We start from the raw sequence: 14,823 nt of genomic DNA on the forward strand, positions 1-14,823 counted from the left end.
TCTCTTCTGGTAATTGAAATATTTTTTTTTCTGACTTCAATATTAACTCATTCACACTGTAACACCACTCAGGCAGATGAGACAAGTGGGGTTCCATGATCTGAAATTTTAGTTATTGCCTTATGACAATTTAAGGGGTTTTCTGGAAAGTTGATATCTTTGATTTTGATGATTTATTCTTAGGCGACCACTGAGAACCATGTTCTTTTAATAATTTAACAGGTCGAGTGCTGCATATGGATCGCCCGCCAGGGCAGTGGGGTACTCTGTACTGGGCCGGTATTTCACTGGAATGTGTCACAGTAGCGGTGACCCGGTTCGTGGCCCTGGGCGTCCATGTAAGGCCTCTTTCACACTTCAGTTTTTTACAATCAGTCACAATCCGCCAGGTTTTGAAAAAAACGGATCCGCAATTTTCTCTCTCTTTTTTCCAGGCTGCGATTCCTTTAAAATTCTTCATTTGTCGGGTCCGTCAACAAAACGGACGGGTGGCATCCATTGTCATCAGTACTAAAACGGATCCGCCATCCGTCCTTTTGGCGGATTTTGACTGATGCAAAAAACTGAAGTGTGAAAGAGGCCTAAGGGAGTGAAGTGGGCGCTGATTCTTGTGGTGCCCTGGAAGCAGCGCTGGCTGCCAGATTCAGTGGCGCTGTTGGAGCCGCAGCTGCGCTGGATCCTGCATCTGGTGGCGCTGGGAGGTTAGCGGGACCATCCGCCGCTGCATTGGCGTTGTCCTCAGACATTTTCTCTCCCCCCTAGTTAACGTGGGCCAGGCCTCGGTGTTGCGCTGGCTTACCGGATGCTGCTCCTCGGCTGGATCAGGGGGCGCCGGAACTGCAGGCCTCAGCTTCTCACTTCCCGCACGCTCATCTCCTTTTGCGCTTCTCGGCTGGCTCCACCCACGAAGGTCTGCCCCCTTTTCTTCCCGCGCGCCAATCAGCGGGATAATGGCGCCAATTACGCACACAGTCTATAGCACCAAACACAGTCTCTGGCACACAGGATGCCGGGCTCCATTAATCCTGTTTGTGACGCCAAAATGGATCGCACACCAGGGCAGTGGGGTATTCAGTACCGGGCCGGTATTTCACTGGGAAGTGTCACAGTAGCGGTGATCCGGTCCATGGCCCTGGGCGTCCATGTAAGGGAGTGAAGTGATGGAATAAAGTTTATGAATAGATGATTCGTGACGCCACCTGTGGTTTTCGGCAAATGTTAAGCCGACGCTGCAGACAGATCCTCTGGGACAGATGGTGTAGTGCAGCAATGATGTTATAGCCCTCCACAGGCAGGGCTGTAGTCCCAGGGCAGTGTAGGTGGGTGTTGGGAAGAAAGGTGCAGTGTCAGGCACAGAGATGTAGCAGTGCCAGGGAAGTTGCAGCAAGAAAGCAAGGACACAGTAGGTTGTAGTTTCTTTACCTTTACTTGGCAAAGGCAGTCCAGGGTCCTGAGTACAGATGGCACAGGAGCTGGATATCCTGGAACAAATCAGGAATCACTCTGGCAGATGGGTTGTGCAGTCTCCTTACTAGCGCTCTCTATGAAGTACTCCCAGTACTGAGTTACACTGGAGTTCCTCCTTTCTGATGTTATCCACACTCACTCGCATGGCAGACAGCCGTCTCCTTTTATCTCTCTTGGCTCACCCCTTGCTGTTGTGCCTCCAAGGATTATGTGGGAATAGGGAATCTACAGCTTCCTATTCCTCTGGTTTCTGGTGCAGGACCTTTAGTATCCATACACCCTTGGAGACTAGGCTCCAGATCATGCGCTATCACTGGGACTGAGCTCTCCACTTTCCTCAGTCTCCCCAGCTCTTCTCCACGTCTGCACACGACGCCCTCCTCACACTAACTGACTAATTTCCCCTCCTGGCCCCCAGAAAGAAGCTCTTCCCCTTAGTATTGGTTCAGAGCTCCCTCTGCTGGCCCGGAGTGGGAACTGTGTTGCATGTAATGGTTAACTGCCAGAGAGACCCTTCATTGCTTCCAGGCATGACATCACTCTCCCTAGGAGGAAGGCAATGCCACTGTGGCGACCATACTCCTGGGGGCGCCACACATACTTTTTAGGCTAGGTTCACATTTGTGGATGGCCGAGCTGCGGAGGGCTGCGGACTTCCTCCATGCAGCTCCGCCCACTGCCACACCTCCTCCGGTCAGCTCCGACTATGTCCGCATGCGGCCTGCGTACCCTATCTTTAGCATTGGGGACGCAGGCCGTGTGGATGTATGCGGATGCATTGAATGCAACGCAATACCTATTGCACAAACTGTGGGCAGCAGTCACTGATTGTAGAATCACAGCAATGTATGCTTGACTCTTAAACTCTGCGGCATTTCAGAGAAAAATATACTTTTAATAGCTGCATTGTACACTAGTCGCACAGGCAGATACCCAGCGGATTCTTCCCTCCCTCTGACAGTGACTGACACATGTATAGGCAGAGGCTGGTGAGTCTCTTTCCGAGGGCGGAGAGCAGCTGCCGGGCACCCGCCTGTACGACTACGTAATAGCGCAGCTATTAAGAGTATATTTTTGATTGACATGATTCATTTTACCATATAATATACTGAGAAATGGGAACACATTTCCAACGGAGAGGAAAATAAGCACAATTTCACTATTGCTTCTTGAGTTTCTATTTAAGGCTGAGTTCCCATTAGTGTATGACATCCGATGATTCTCTCATACGAGAGCATTAGATGTGATTTGCTAATGACCTTCAGCTGCTGCTCTGTTGCAAGTGGGAGCCGAGTGTCATGCGACTGGTACAATCCTCTCGCATGACAGTATTGAAGCACAGCTGCAGAGGAGACAGAGAAAGTAATTTCTTTATCTCCACTGCTGCATATATTGCACTGCACTTGGGTGATATCAGAGTGCAGTGCGATGTTTCACACACACCCATAGACTTATATGGGTGTGAATGAGCCGAGTCTCGGGTGCAACCACAGCATGCTTCGCTTGTTTTCGCATGCCGAATAGGCATAAGAAAATAATCGCAGATGTGAGCTGCACCATAGAGAAACTTCGGGGAGATTTTTTTATTTGACTGCACTCGTCCAAATGGATTGCAAATGGGAATGATCCCTAGCAGAGTGAACTGTGCAATAAAAATGACTTTGCAACATGATTCATCAATAGATTAAGGCAAAACAGAACATTAATTTTTTTACAATAAGGCCTCGTTTAGACCACCATATAACTAGGACAAGTGCTATCCGTTGAGTTGGTCAGAGGGATAAATCGCAGCATGCATGATTTGCCCCCGAGAATCGGAATACATTCACCTATGGAAGTCCATGGGTCCATGGTAAAAGTCAGATGACATTCGAGTGCAGCCTGATTTTCATGGACTGACATTATAGAGAAGGTGAAGAAACCTTTTTTCTATTCACACCGCCAGGATAATCGGATACTCCCTGATCAAACTCTGATCACACTATGATCAGAGTCTGATCAGAGTGTTATTAGCATAATGGGACTGATTTTATTGAATGCGGAGAACACAGTCATGTGACCTTATCCCACTGTTGGCTTTAAAAAGTTCTGAATTTTACTATCTCTGTTCAGAACTAAGAAATCTAAACTAATGATTGACACAGACATCTAGAGTCCTCAGTGCTCAGGTGCCAGGCATGCGCCCTGAATGCGAAGAGACTGCTTGAGTGTGTAAGGAGATGGACATATTTCCCAACATTCCCCCCTCCCGAAGAAAAAATATATTGAAAATTTGTGTATTGTGAATGATAACTTGCATTAATTATATTAATGTTGTATGCTGCCTGACAGTAGGGAAAACAAGAGTTAATGTTGGGGACCAGCCCAGAGTTGGAGGTGATAAGCTGAAGGAACAAAAGACAGTTTTTGTTAGAACTTTAGAAAGCGCCCAGTGTACATACAGTAGAGAAAGGACCTAAGGTCTAATGTGAGCAGCACCGCATGATGTGGGTGTCCTTAATGAGAGAGGAAGCAGAAACATAAGATAACGAGATCTCAGCGGAGAGAAGAGAGGTGACCGAGAGAGCAGCATTATCTTTAGGACACGGGCCCTAGGAGGGGACACCTTGAAGGGTAGTCCAGAGTTTACAACTCAAACAGGCTTAAACAGGACAGCCTATATAAGACTAAGAGTGATCCGGGTGAGAGTCAGAGCCTCAGCAAAAGTAGTGATAAGTACCGGCCATACTGGCAAAGTAGTTCGCCTAAGGGGAAAAGGACGCAGAATATAGGTTGAGTATAGGACTTTTACAAACTGGACTGTATTACTGAGCTGGGCTGTGGTGAGGCTAGAGGACAAGAGAGAAAAAAAGAAGGAATCTGTGTGTGAAAAATACTCCGTATTGTGCAAGAAATGTTCCTCAAGATATGTGCCAACTATCTCCCGTATATAATGCCTTCCCAGACATTGCTGAGTAAAAAGATTATTTTTAACTGGCAGTCTACCTCCTGGCAAACCAATGTCATCAGTAACATGCAGCCTGCAAGGGCGTAGCACCCTCATAGCACCAGTCCACACACCCATTGCAATGTGATGGGGCTTAAGAGATGAGTACCTCGCCCATGGCTACCACTCTGTGCCACGTTATAAGTGCATCTGATGACTCCCATCTTTACCTGCTATTTTAAAGATCTATTTTTCCTGTCAGTGCATGAAACGTTTGATGACATCCTGAGGCTAAAATCCAGTGTATATCTGGTCCTATTCTTGATGAAAGGATACAATTGTTTTTAGTCTAACTAATGCTCTGTGAGTCATGAAGCATTATTCACAAGATATTAACTTGTACAGGCTGATAACTTACTGACTGCTGAATGTCCAGACTGTTGGGACCCCCACCCATCATGAAATTGGGGCCCTGGATCCCAGGAATCAGGTACTACAGTGCACTGTCTGAATGGAATGGAGGAATACTCTCAATTCATTGTCTATGAGATTGCTGTAAAGAGTCATACTCTTTAATCTGATTTGTCCGGTAGTTCCACGGACAATGAATGGAGACAAAGAAATGCAGAGTCTCATTTTTGGGATAGATGGCTATCCAGCAACCAGATCCCCAGCAAATAATTCCTTATTATATGGATAATGCATAGCATGCCTTACTATCTTGGGAATAACTCTTTAAGGCTTGGCTGAAATATTTTACATGCAGTAAGAAATTGTAAAGAAACGACATAAAGATCTGAACTGTTACTGGAGTAATAATATAGTCATTTTGTGTCAATGGGGCAGTTATAATGTATGTTGAATAAGTATTTATGAATATTTACATTTTTTTTCTTTGAAGGAAAAAAGTGAATCATTTTTATGGAGCACAAGTAGCCCTTCATCAACTCGTGGGCTGTCTACTACGACATCTTCACTTACATTGCAAACCATAACGTCTCGGACCTTTAATGCCATCTGGAATGAACCAATTACATACATTGTAGGACAACTTAGGCCATATACGACATACTTATTTGAGGTTTCAGCTGTTGCCATTGAACCAGGCTACATTGACAGTACAATTGTAAGAACCCCAGAGTCGGGTAAGTAAAAATTTACATTATCATCATCATCTAAGCTGCGGCATTAATGTATAATTTTTATATTACTGATTGTTCAAGAATTTCTGTGGCACCATTAACAAGCATAATAGGTACTCTGTCCATTGTGATTCTTCTCTATCTCTAAATTTATAGATTCACATTCAGTTTGAACCTTAGAATTAACTTGTATTGTACTTGTGTGAAAAAGTATTTGTCCCCTTCCTGATTTCCTATTATTTTGTATGTTTGTCACGCTTAAATTATTCAGATTATCAAACAAATTTAAATGTTAGACAAAGATAACACAAGTAAACACAAAATGCAATTTTAAAATGAAGTTCTTTATTATTAAGGGAAAAAGAAATCCAAATCTACCGAGCCCTGTGTGAAAAAAGTGATTGCCCCCTAAACCTAATAACTGGTTGGACCACCCTTAGCAGCAACAACTGTAATCAAGAGTTTGCAATAACTGGCAATGAGTCTTTTACAATGCTATGGAGGAATTTTGGCCCACTCACCTTTGCAGAGTTTTTGTAATTCAGCCACATTGGAGGATTTCTGAGTATGAACCGCCTTTTTCAGGTCTTAACTTAGCATCTCAATCAAATTAAGGTCAGGACTTTGACTAGTCCACACCAAAGTCTTAATTTTGTTTTTCTTAAGCCATTCACAGGTGGACTTGCTAGTGTGTTTTGGATCATTGTCCTGCTGCATAACCCAAGTGCGATTCTTTTTGAAGTCACTAACAGATGGCCGTATGTTCTTCAAGATTTTTGGTAGACAGCAAAATTCATGGTTCCATGTACCACAGCAAGTATTCAAGGTCCTGAAACCATAAAACAGACCCAGACCATCACACTACCACTACATTTTACTGTTGATATGATGTTCCTTTTCTGAAATTCTGTGTCACGTCTACTCCAGATGTAATGGGTCATACACCTTCCAAAAAGTTAAACATTTGTCTGGTCAGTCCACAGAGCATTGTCCCAAAAGTCTTGGGGATCATCAAGTTTTTTGGCAAAACTGAGACGATCCTTTATGTTATTATTGCTCATCAGTAGTTTTTGTCTTGGAACTCTGTCATGCAGGCCTTTTTTGCAAAGTTTCTTTCTTATGGTAGAGTCATGAACACTGACTTTAACTAAGGCAAGTGAGGCCTGCAGTTCTTTGGATGTTGTTGTGGGGTCTTTTGTGATCTCTTGAATGAGTCATCACTGTGCTCTTGGGGTAAATTTGGTAGGTCAGCCACTCCTGGGAATGTTCACCATCACCACTGTTCCATGTTTTCGTCATTTGCGGATAATGGCTTTTACTGTGGTTCGCTGGAGAAACAAGCTTGAGAAATGGCTTTAGAACCTTCTCCAGACTCATAGATCACAATTAATTTTTTTCTCATTTGTTCCAGAATTTCTTTAGATTGCGGCTTGGTTTTCTAGCCTTTGAAGATTGGTCCACTTCAATTTGTCAGGCAGGTCTTATTTAAGTGATTTCTTGACTGAGAACAGGTTTGGCAGTAATCAGGCATGGGTGAGGCTAGGGAATTTGAACGTAGCTTCCCAAAGATGTGATAAACTACAGTTAGTTTATGTTTTAAGGTGGGGGGGCAATCACTTTTTCCACACTGGCCCCTGTATGTTTGGATATCTTTTATCCTTAATAATAAAGACCTTAATTTGAAAACTGCATTTTGTGTTTACTTATGTTATCTTTTTCTAATATTTAAATTTGTTTGGTGATCTGAAACATTTAAGTGTGATAAACATGCAAAAGAATAGAAAATCAGCAAGGGGGCAAACCCTTTTTCACACAACTATATATGACCTGTCATGATCCAGACTGGGTTTTGTATCCTGTCTCACTTTCCCAGTCTGATCATGTCAAGGGTTAACTTTTCTCTGCCTCGTTCTGGTGTCAGGTCGGCTATTTCTCTCCACTGCATCCTTCAGGTGGTGACAGTTATAGTTTCTGCCAACGACATGTTTAGCTGACTCTGCGTACCCTGATTCTGTCCTGCTGCTTTTTCTTTTTCTGTTTATTCAATGTCCAGAATCTCCACAAAAAAAGATTTCCCCTCTAGTCGTCACCTCCTCTCCTTTTCCTTAAGGTTGGTGGCCCCAAACTCCATAGATTCCATGTGAGGTACCACATCAGAGTTAGACGGAAGTAACAATCTCTTGCTGTATTACACCTCTCTCCTGAAACCTCCGATCCATGCGAATGGCCTGAGTCATAGCCTCCTCCAAGGAGCTGGGTGGCAAATGGAGAGCCAAAGCGTCCTTAAGATGATCCACCAGTACCCTCCTGAACTGGCATCTTAGCGCAGAGTCATCCCAGGTCATTTTAGTGGATCTAAACTCTGAGCAATACCATTCTGCAGTGAGTTTACCCTGAGAGTGACCCATAATTGTGTCTTCTGCCACCCTTACCCGGTCCGGTCAACAAAAATCAGTCCTAAGGCCTCAAAGAACCTATCCACAGACACACGTTCAGGGGCAGAAACAGGTAAAGAGAAAGCCCACGATTGGGGACCCTCCCGCAGTAACGAAATAGATATCCCCATCCGTTGGCTCTCATCTCCAGAGGATCGGGGTCTAAGAGACACCAGCAGTTTACAACTCTCCTTGAATGTACAGAATTTCTCCTTTTCTTCAGAGAAGGTATCTGGGAGCCTGACCGTAGGTTCAGGAGAGTGTAGTAACACATCTACAGGGTCAGAGTGCTTATAGGTAGATTGGGAAATAGAACCCTGAAGGGTGTTCACAGTCACAGTCACAGAAAGCTCCCTCTGTAGTCAATTATGGGACGTAGACAGGGCCCTATGTTCCACAGACAAATCCTGCATCATTAGCATCAGACTAGACATCTGATCCGCCAAGGTACGGAGCGGATCCATAAACAGAGAAGCAAGGAAAAAAAACTGTCAGCGGTCAGTTATAATGTCACGTTGCTGCTATGAACGTAGATGCAGCTCCACTAGATGGCAATAAAGTGGAAGGAGGACTGCACACAGCAGGAGCAGACCTGCAATGCAGCAGCAAGGTCACCACCAGGTGGCAGCGAAATAGTAAAACAAGCCGGGTCGATATTAGTCTGTAGCGCAGTACCAAAGGAATAAACAAGCACAGTCATAAACAAGCCAAATGGGTCAATATCGGTCAGGAGCAGATATGCCAAAAACAAGAGACAAACAGCAGGTCAGGATCCAAGCCAAGTAAAATATCTGGGAGTCAAAACACAAGAAGGGAAACACAGTCGGGATGGGAAGAGGGGAATACACAGACATGGGTAGTCTGCAAAACCAGCAGGACAGAATCAGGGTACGCAGAGTCAGCTACACACGCCGTAGGCAGAAACTATAACTGACACCGCCTGCAGGATGCAGTGGAGAGAAATAGCCAACCTGACGCCAGAACTAGGCAGAGAAAAGTTAACTCTTGACATGACCAGACCGGGAAAGAGAGACAGGATACAAAACCCGGCCTGGATCATAACATAACCTTTTCTCATAAGTCGTATGACAAGGAAACAATTCATAAAAGTGTTAAGGTATATCCATTCGGAAATGCTTTCCTGTTTATCTGCACGTGGGAAATCCAGACAAGAATCCTTTAGAAAAAAGTGCTTAAGATTTTAACAGAGTTCATCATGAGGTTGCAAAACTTTTTTGCATAGAAATTGGCCAGTGTGGATTTCTAAATTTGCAGAACTTCGGTTTCTGTTGTGGATTGTTCCCGACTTCTATGAAAAAATAAAAACAGTTATATAGTTAATAAAGTTGAAAAAGTAAAATTTCCATAACATTCAACCAAGGGATGGGAAAGGAAAAGACCAAGGGCAGGGACATCTGCATTTAAATGCTTGATAGTTAAATCTGAGTATGAATTCCCAATTTTTTAACAATGCTTGCCTGGTCTCCAGTGATGACATTCTGAGCCAGTCACATAGTGCAGCGGTCCCATGATTTAACAGTTCACTACTTGAGGTCAGGATGTACTGTATAGGCAGGTAAGAAACCAGGGAAGGATAGACAATAGAATTGGGCAAATCAATTCTAGAGACTCTAGTTCATCAGCCATGTCAGTAGTCTGTAGGCTAGAAATTCAGGATCCCCGTTGCAACTTTTAATTAGCCCGGGTTGCCACCATGTCATCATTGTAGTGTGATGCACTGCACAGATGACGTTGCTATAATCAAAAGCCTGGAAGGTAAGGGATTTGCTAACCTTCCATGAAGTGGCCAGAGACTAACTGACCTGGTGATGTCCCAGAGTGCCATGATTCAATCCGCCCAACTCTAATTACCACTTTACGTAATTAGCTAATTTAGTTAGCCTTTGTTATCATTATTTTGCATTAGGAATTGAATTTGTATTTTTTCCGATGACTAAATGTATTACCCATGTTCTATGTTGTGCTATATACTTATATCAAGTATGGTTAGCTACTGATTCATACCTCGTGCCCAATATCTACAGTAGCTGCTGTTCTCCACCCAACCTGTGGTCTGATATAAAGCAGCACATAAACCACAATGTAGAAAGTTTTTTTGGCTTCAAAAGAATAAGTCCCTCAAAGTCAAAACAAATGAAGGTGCCAGAAGAAAAGGAGCTTCTGTTGTTTTCTCCGAATGTCTGAGATTCTACCATGAGCAAATACTTCATTACTTACTCTTATCCTGCCAGCTCTAATGTTATCAGTTTCATTTCTTAGTAGTATGAGTTATAGGAATGCAATTTAATGGTTTACAGCTTTCACTGTTTAATCCCTTTATTTTAACAAAAAAAAACACAGCATGGTTGTTTCATGTAAAAATATGCTATATATTGTGCAATTGCATAGTGTGTGTATAGCATGAGTTTGCCTGTTGCTATAGAAGTAGTTGAAATGGATTCATAGTATCTCATTTCTGTATATTTTACTTGAATATTGATAATCTCGTACCACACCGTAGAGACAGCACATCATTGAACAGCACATCCATATGTACTGCTGTAAATCATATATTACATTATGTCCGGAAACGATGACAGTGAGCAATTTCGCAGTATATTTAGATTCACTTACAGTATGTAGCAATTTCTTATACATGTATTTCTCATTTGGATAAACATTGGCTAATATATTAGGAAAATTGCATTATCTTCAATTCCTTTAATAGGAAAATGATGCTCTTGTGCAGCCCAATGAAGCAATATTAACTTTAGCAGTGTGTGTGGTGTACTTCAATATGTAGCTTTAATACATACTAATACACACCAATTTCTTAACATGATGGAGGGAGTGTTTGATTTCCTTTTAGCAGTTATCTAATATATAATTACCAATCTGCTTTCACAGCGACTGTATCGCTATCCCAATCCACCGCGGCCGGAAGCTGTGACAAAAACAGCACTGCCATATTGGAACACCCAAGTTATGGGTATTCCAATATGACGGCAGGGATTCAATGAGCGGCGCGGGATTCAAATCCCCCTTCCCGCCGGCTGAGCTAATGAGCATTGCCGCGTGGGATTTGAATCCCCCGCCAAGCCACGCGGCTCCGCTCATTGGCTGAGCCGCCCGCCGGCTGAGGCTTGGCCGGGGATTCAAATCCCGTGAGGCACTGCTCATTGGCTCAGCCAGCGGGGCGGGGGATTACATACTTACCTGACCGGGAGAAGTGTTGCCGCGGTGCTTCTCTTCTCACCAGAGACCGGGGCAGGAGTGCGGTGTCAGAATCGGGCATGCTCATAGTGCTATCCTGCGCCATTTTACTCAAGAAACATTTGCAGTGTGCCTTCAGCAATATGGCGCCGGACAGCGCGGTATGGGCATGCACGTACTCCAGTGCCACACTCCTACCTCCACACTCCTCCCCCGGCCTCCAGCAGAATGTGACAGCGCTGGAGCACAGAGAAGAAAGGTGAGTATAAGTGTTTTTTTTGTATGTGTGCAGTTTAATAGGGATGAGAGGACCATGCATATCAGGATAGGGGGATGAGAGGCAGCATGCATACCAGGATAGGGGGTGAGGGGACCATGCATATCAGGAAAGGGGGGTGAGAGGACCATGCATATCAGGATTGGGGGGTGAGAGGACCATGCATACCAGGATAGGGGGGTGAGGGGTAGCTTGCAATCCAGCATGGGGGGTGAGGGGACCATGCATATCAGGATAGGGGGGTGAGGGGACCATGCATACAAGGAAATTGGGGATGAGAGGACCATGCATACCAGGATAGGGGGGTGAGGGGACCATGCATATCAGGATTGGGGGGTGAAAGGACCATGTATATCAGGATTGAAGGGTGAGGGGACCATGCATAGCAGGAAAGGGGAGTGAGAGGACCATGCTTACCAGGATAAGGGGGTTCGGGGACCATGCATATCAGGATAGGGGGGTGAGAGACCATGCATAGCAGGATAGGGGGGTGAGAGGACCATGCATACCAGGATAGGGGTGTGAGAGGACCATGCATACCAGGATAGGGGGGTGAGGGGACCATGCATATCAGGATAGGGGGTGAGAGGGCCATGCATACCAAGATAGGGGGGTGAGAGGGCCATGCATACCAGGAAAGGGGGGTGAGGGGACCATGCATATCAAGATGGGGGGTAAGAGGGCCATGCATACCAGGATAGGGGGATGAGAGGGCCATGCATACCAGGAAAGGGGGTGAGGGGACCATGCATATCAGGATAGGGGGTGAGAGGGCCATGCATACCAGGATAGGGGGGTGAGAGAACCATGCATACCAGAATAAGGGGGGTGAGGGGACCATGCATACCAGGAAAGGGGGGTGAGGGGACCATGCATATCAGGATAGGGGGTGAGAGGGCCATGCATACCAAGATAGGGGGGTGAGAGGGCCATGCATACCAGGAAAGGGGGGTGAGGGGACCATGCATATCAGGATAGGGGGTGAGAGGGCCATGCATACCAAGATAGGGGGGTGAGAGGGCCATGCATACCAGGAAAGGGGGTGAGGGGACCATGCCTTACAGGATAGGGGGTGAGAGGACCATGCATACCAGGAAAGGGGGGTGAGAGGGCAATGCATGCATTCAAATCCCATGCGCCACCGCTCATTTGCCCTGCCAAGGCCACGCGGCACCACTCATTGGCTGAGCCGCCCGCCGGCGAATGTTCATTTCACCGCACTCCCGATGCAATAGTATTGGGCCTATTTCTAGTTTTATATAAAAATGCAAAAAAATAAATAAATAAAACAGAGATGGCCCCTCATCTCAGTTTATATGTCTAGTATGTGTGATGGTAGGATAGAGAATAGGTAGCTGGTCACCTTATACCTTGTAAGATGTAGTTTGTTGTTGCCTCCTTGAGGTATTTGATGGACTGGAAGGGTAGGGGCGTGATTCTCGGATAAGCTTAACCGTGTAAGCCTACCCAGAGAAATGCCTCTGTATGGCGCTGTCTCTCTTTCCAAACTCACAAAAGGTTTTATTTGTATATATGGATTTATTTTAAAAAAACAAACAAACTTGTAGTTGCATCTGATTTAATATATACTGTAGGTATGCATGTGTGTTTGTGTATACAGTATGTATATATATATATATATATATATATGTATATATCTATTTTAGATATTTATACACAGTATTTCACAAAAGTGAGTACACCCCACACATTGATATGACACTTTCATACAATGTAAAGTAGTCAGTGTACAGCTGTATGACACTATAAATGTGGTGTGTCTGCTAAATAACTCAACACACAACCATTAATCTCTAAGCCTCTGGCAACAAAAGTGAGTACACCCCTGTAATGTATAATAATTAGATCTGTCTCTTTAAGCAAGCCAGACTTATGGGACTTGGGGGGTGGAGACAAGAAGGATGAGAAGGGAAGTTTCACTTTCACTTCTGTGTAGCATGGGAATGCAACTGTTATGCTGTGTGCTGGAGGACGAAGAATAAAACATATCTAAAGTTTAATACCTTGAATTCTTCATAACGTGTGGATATTACAACCCCTATGTGAAAATGGCCAAATTGAGTTCAATTAGCCATTTTCCCTCCTCTCTCATACTGGTCACAGGAAGTTCAGCATGGCACATCATGGCAAACAAAATCACTTGAGGATCTGAAAAAAAATTGTTGTTCTAAATAAAGATGACCTTGGCTCCAAGAAGATTGCCAACACCCTGAAACTGAGCTGCAGCCCAGTGGCCAAGACCATTCAGCAGTGTAACAAGACGGGATCCACCCAGAACAGGCCTGGCGTCATATCCATAGGTTGTCTTTTCAAAATAGACATATGAGTGCTGCCAGCATTGCTGCAGAAATTAAAGGGGTGAGGGGTCAGCATGTCAGTGCTCAGATCATACGCCCTACACTCTATCAAATTGGTATGCATGGCTGTTATCCCACAAGGAAGCCTCTTCTAAAGAGGATACACAATCCCGCTAACAGTTTGCCGAAGACAAGCAGACTAAGAACATGGACTACTGGAACCATGCCCTGTGGTCAGATGAGAACAAAATAAACTTATTTGGTTCAGATGGTGTCAAGTGTGTGGCAGCAACCAGGTGAGGAGTACAAAGACAAGTGTCTTACCTGCAATCAAGCATGGTGATGGGAGTGTCATGGTTTGGGGCTGCATCACTACTGACAGCTGTGGGGAGTGTGACAAAGCCACTTGTAAAGTGCTGGAGGAGAGATATGTTTCACTACACTTAATGGCATCTGTGATATAAAATCCAGAGTTTTTGCTCCAGCACACTAAGTGCAGTAATAGGTTAAGCTAATTTTATGTTGCTAATGTAATTTAATGTTGCTTTATGTATGCTAATTTTATGGCTTTTATGTGTACATCTATAGAGAGAGGATGGGAGGATGTCCACCTTATCTCCACCCCAGGGTGTGTTCTGGGGCTTAAGTAGCTGGCCTCCAAAGGCAGCAAGGTTCAGTGTCTGGAGAAGAACACTCCAGGGAAGTGTTTGTGCCTGTGTTAAACGACCTGAACCATGGAATTTGCTAACCCTGAGTGGGCTGATCCCTGGTAGGAGAAGGACTGTGTTTTTTTTGTTTTGCTGTTTTGCCCAGTGGGCCATGTTTATTTTTTGCCAGCTTGGTTTATGCTGCACTTAATAAATCAAGGATGTTCTTAAAGAGACAGTGTTCTATTTCTACCTCTGTGTCCAGCCGAGCGAGCCGATCTATCACAGGAGCTATAGTTCATTGAAAGAACCATGAATGCCAACATGTAGCATGGCATACTGAAACAGAGCATCATTCCGGCAAAAAAATGCGCTTCTACGGGGTTTTTTTGCGCGAA

At 44.5% G+C, this 14,823-nt stretch overlaps 1 protein-coding gene across 1 annotated transcript in view; it reads left to right on the forward strand.

Moving 5' to 3' along the window:
* Positions 1-14,823, forward strand: part of PTPRQ (protein tyrosine phosphatase receptor type Q) — a 794,911-nt gene that overhangs the window by 205,746 nt on the left and 574,342 nt on the right. Inside the window, exon 12 of the mRNA XM_073556964.1 lies at positions 5,295-5,538. Coding sequence (XP_073413065.1) covers positions 5,295-5,538 — 244 coding nt within the window. The remainder of the gene's footprint in view (positions 1-5,294; positions 5,539-14,823) is intronic.

The sequence above is a fragment of the Dendrobates tinctorius genome, unplaced genomic scaffold (assembly GCF_039654945.1).
Source record: "Dendrobates tinctorius isolate UK_male_01 unplaced genomic scaffold, ASM3965494v1 ptg000241l, whole genome shotgun sequence".
Classification (NCBI taxonomy): domain Eukaryota; kingdom Metazoa; phylum Chordata; class Amphibia; order Anura; family Dendrobatidae; genus Dendrobates; species Dendrobates tinctorius.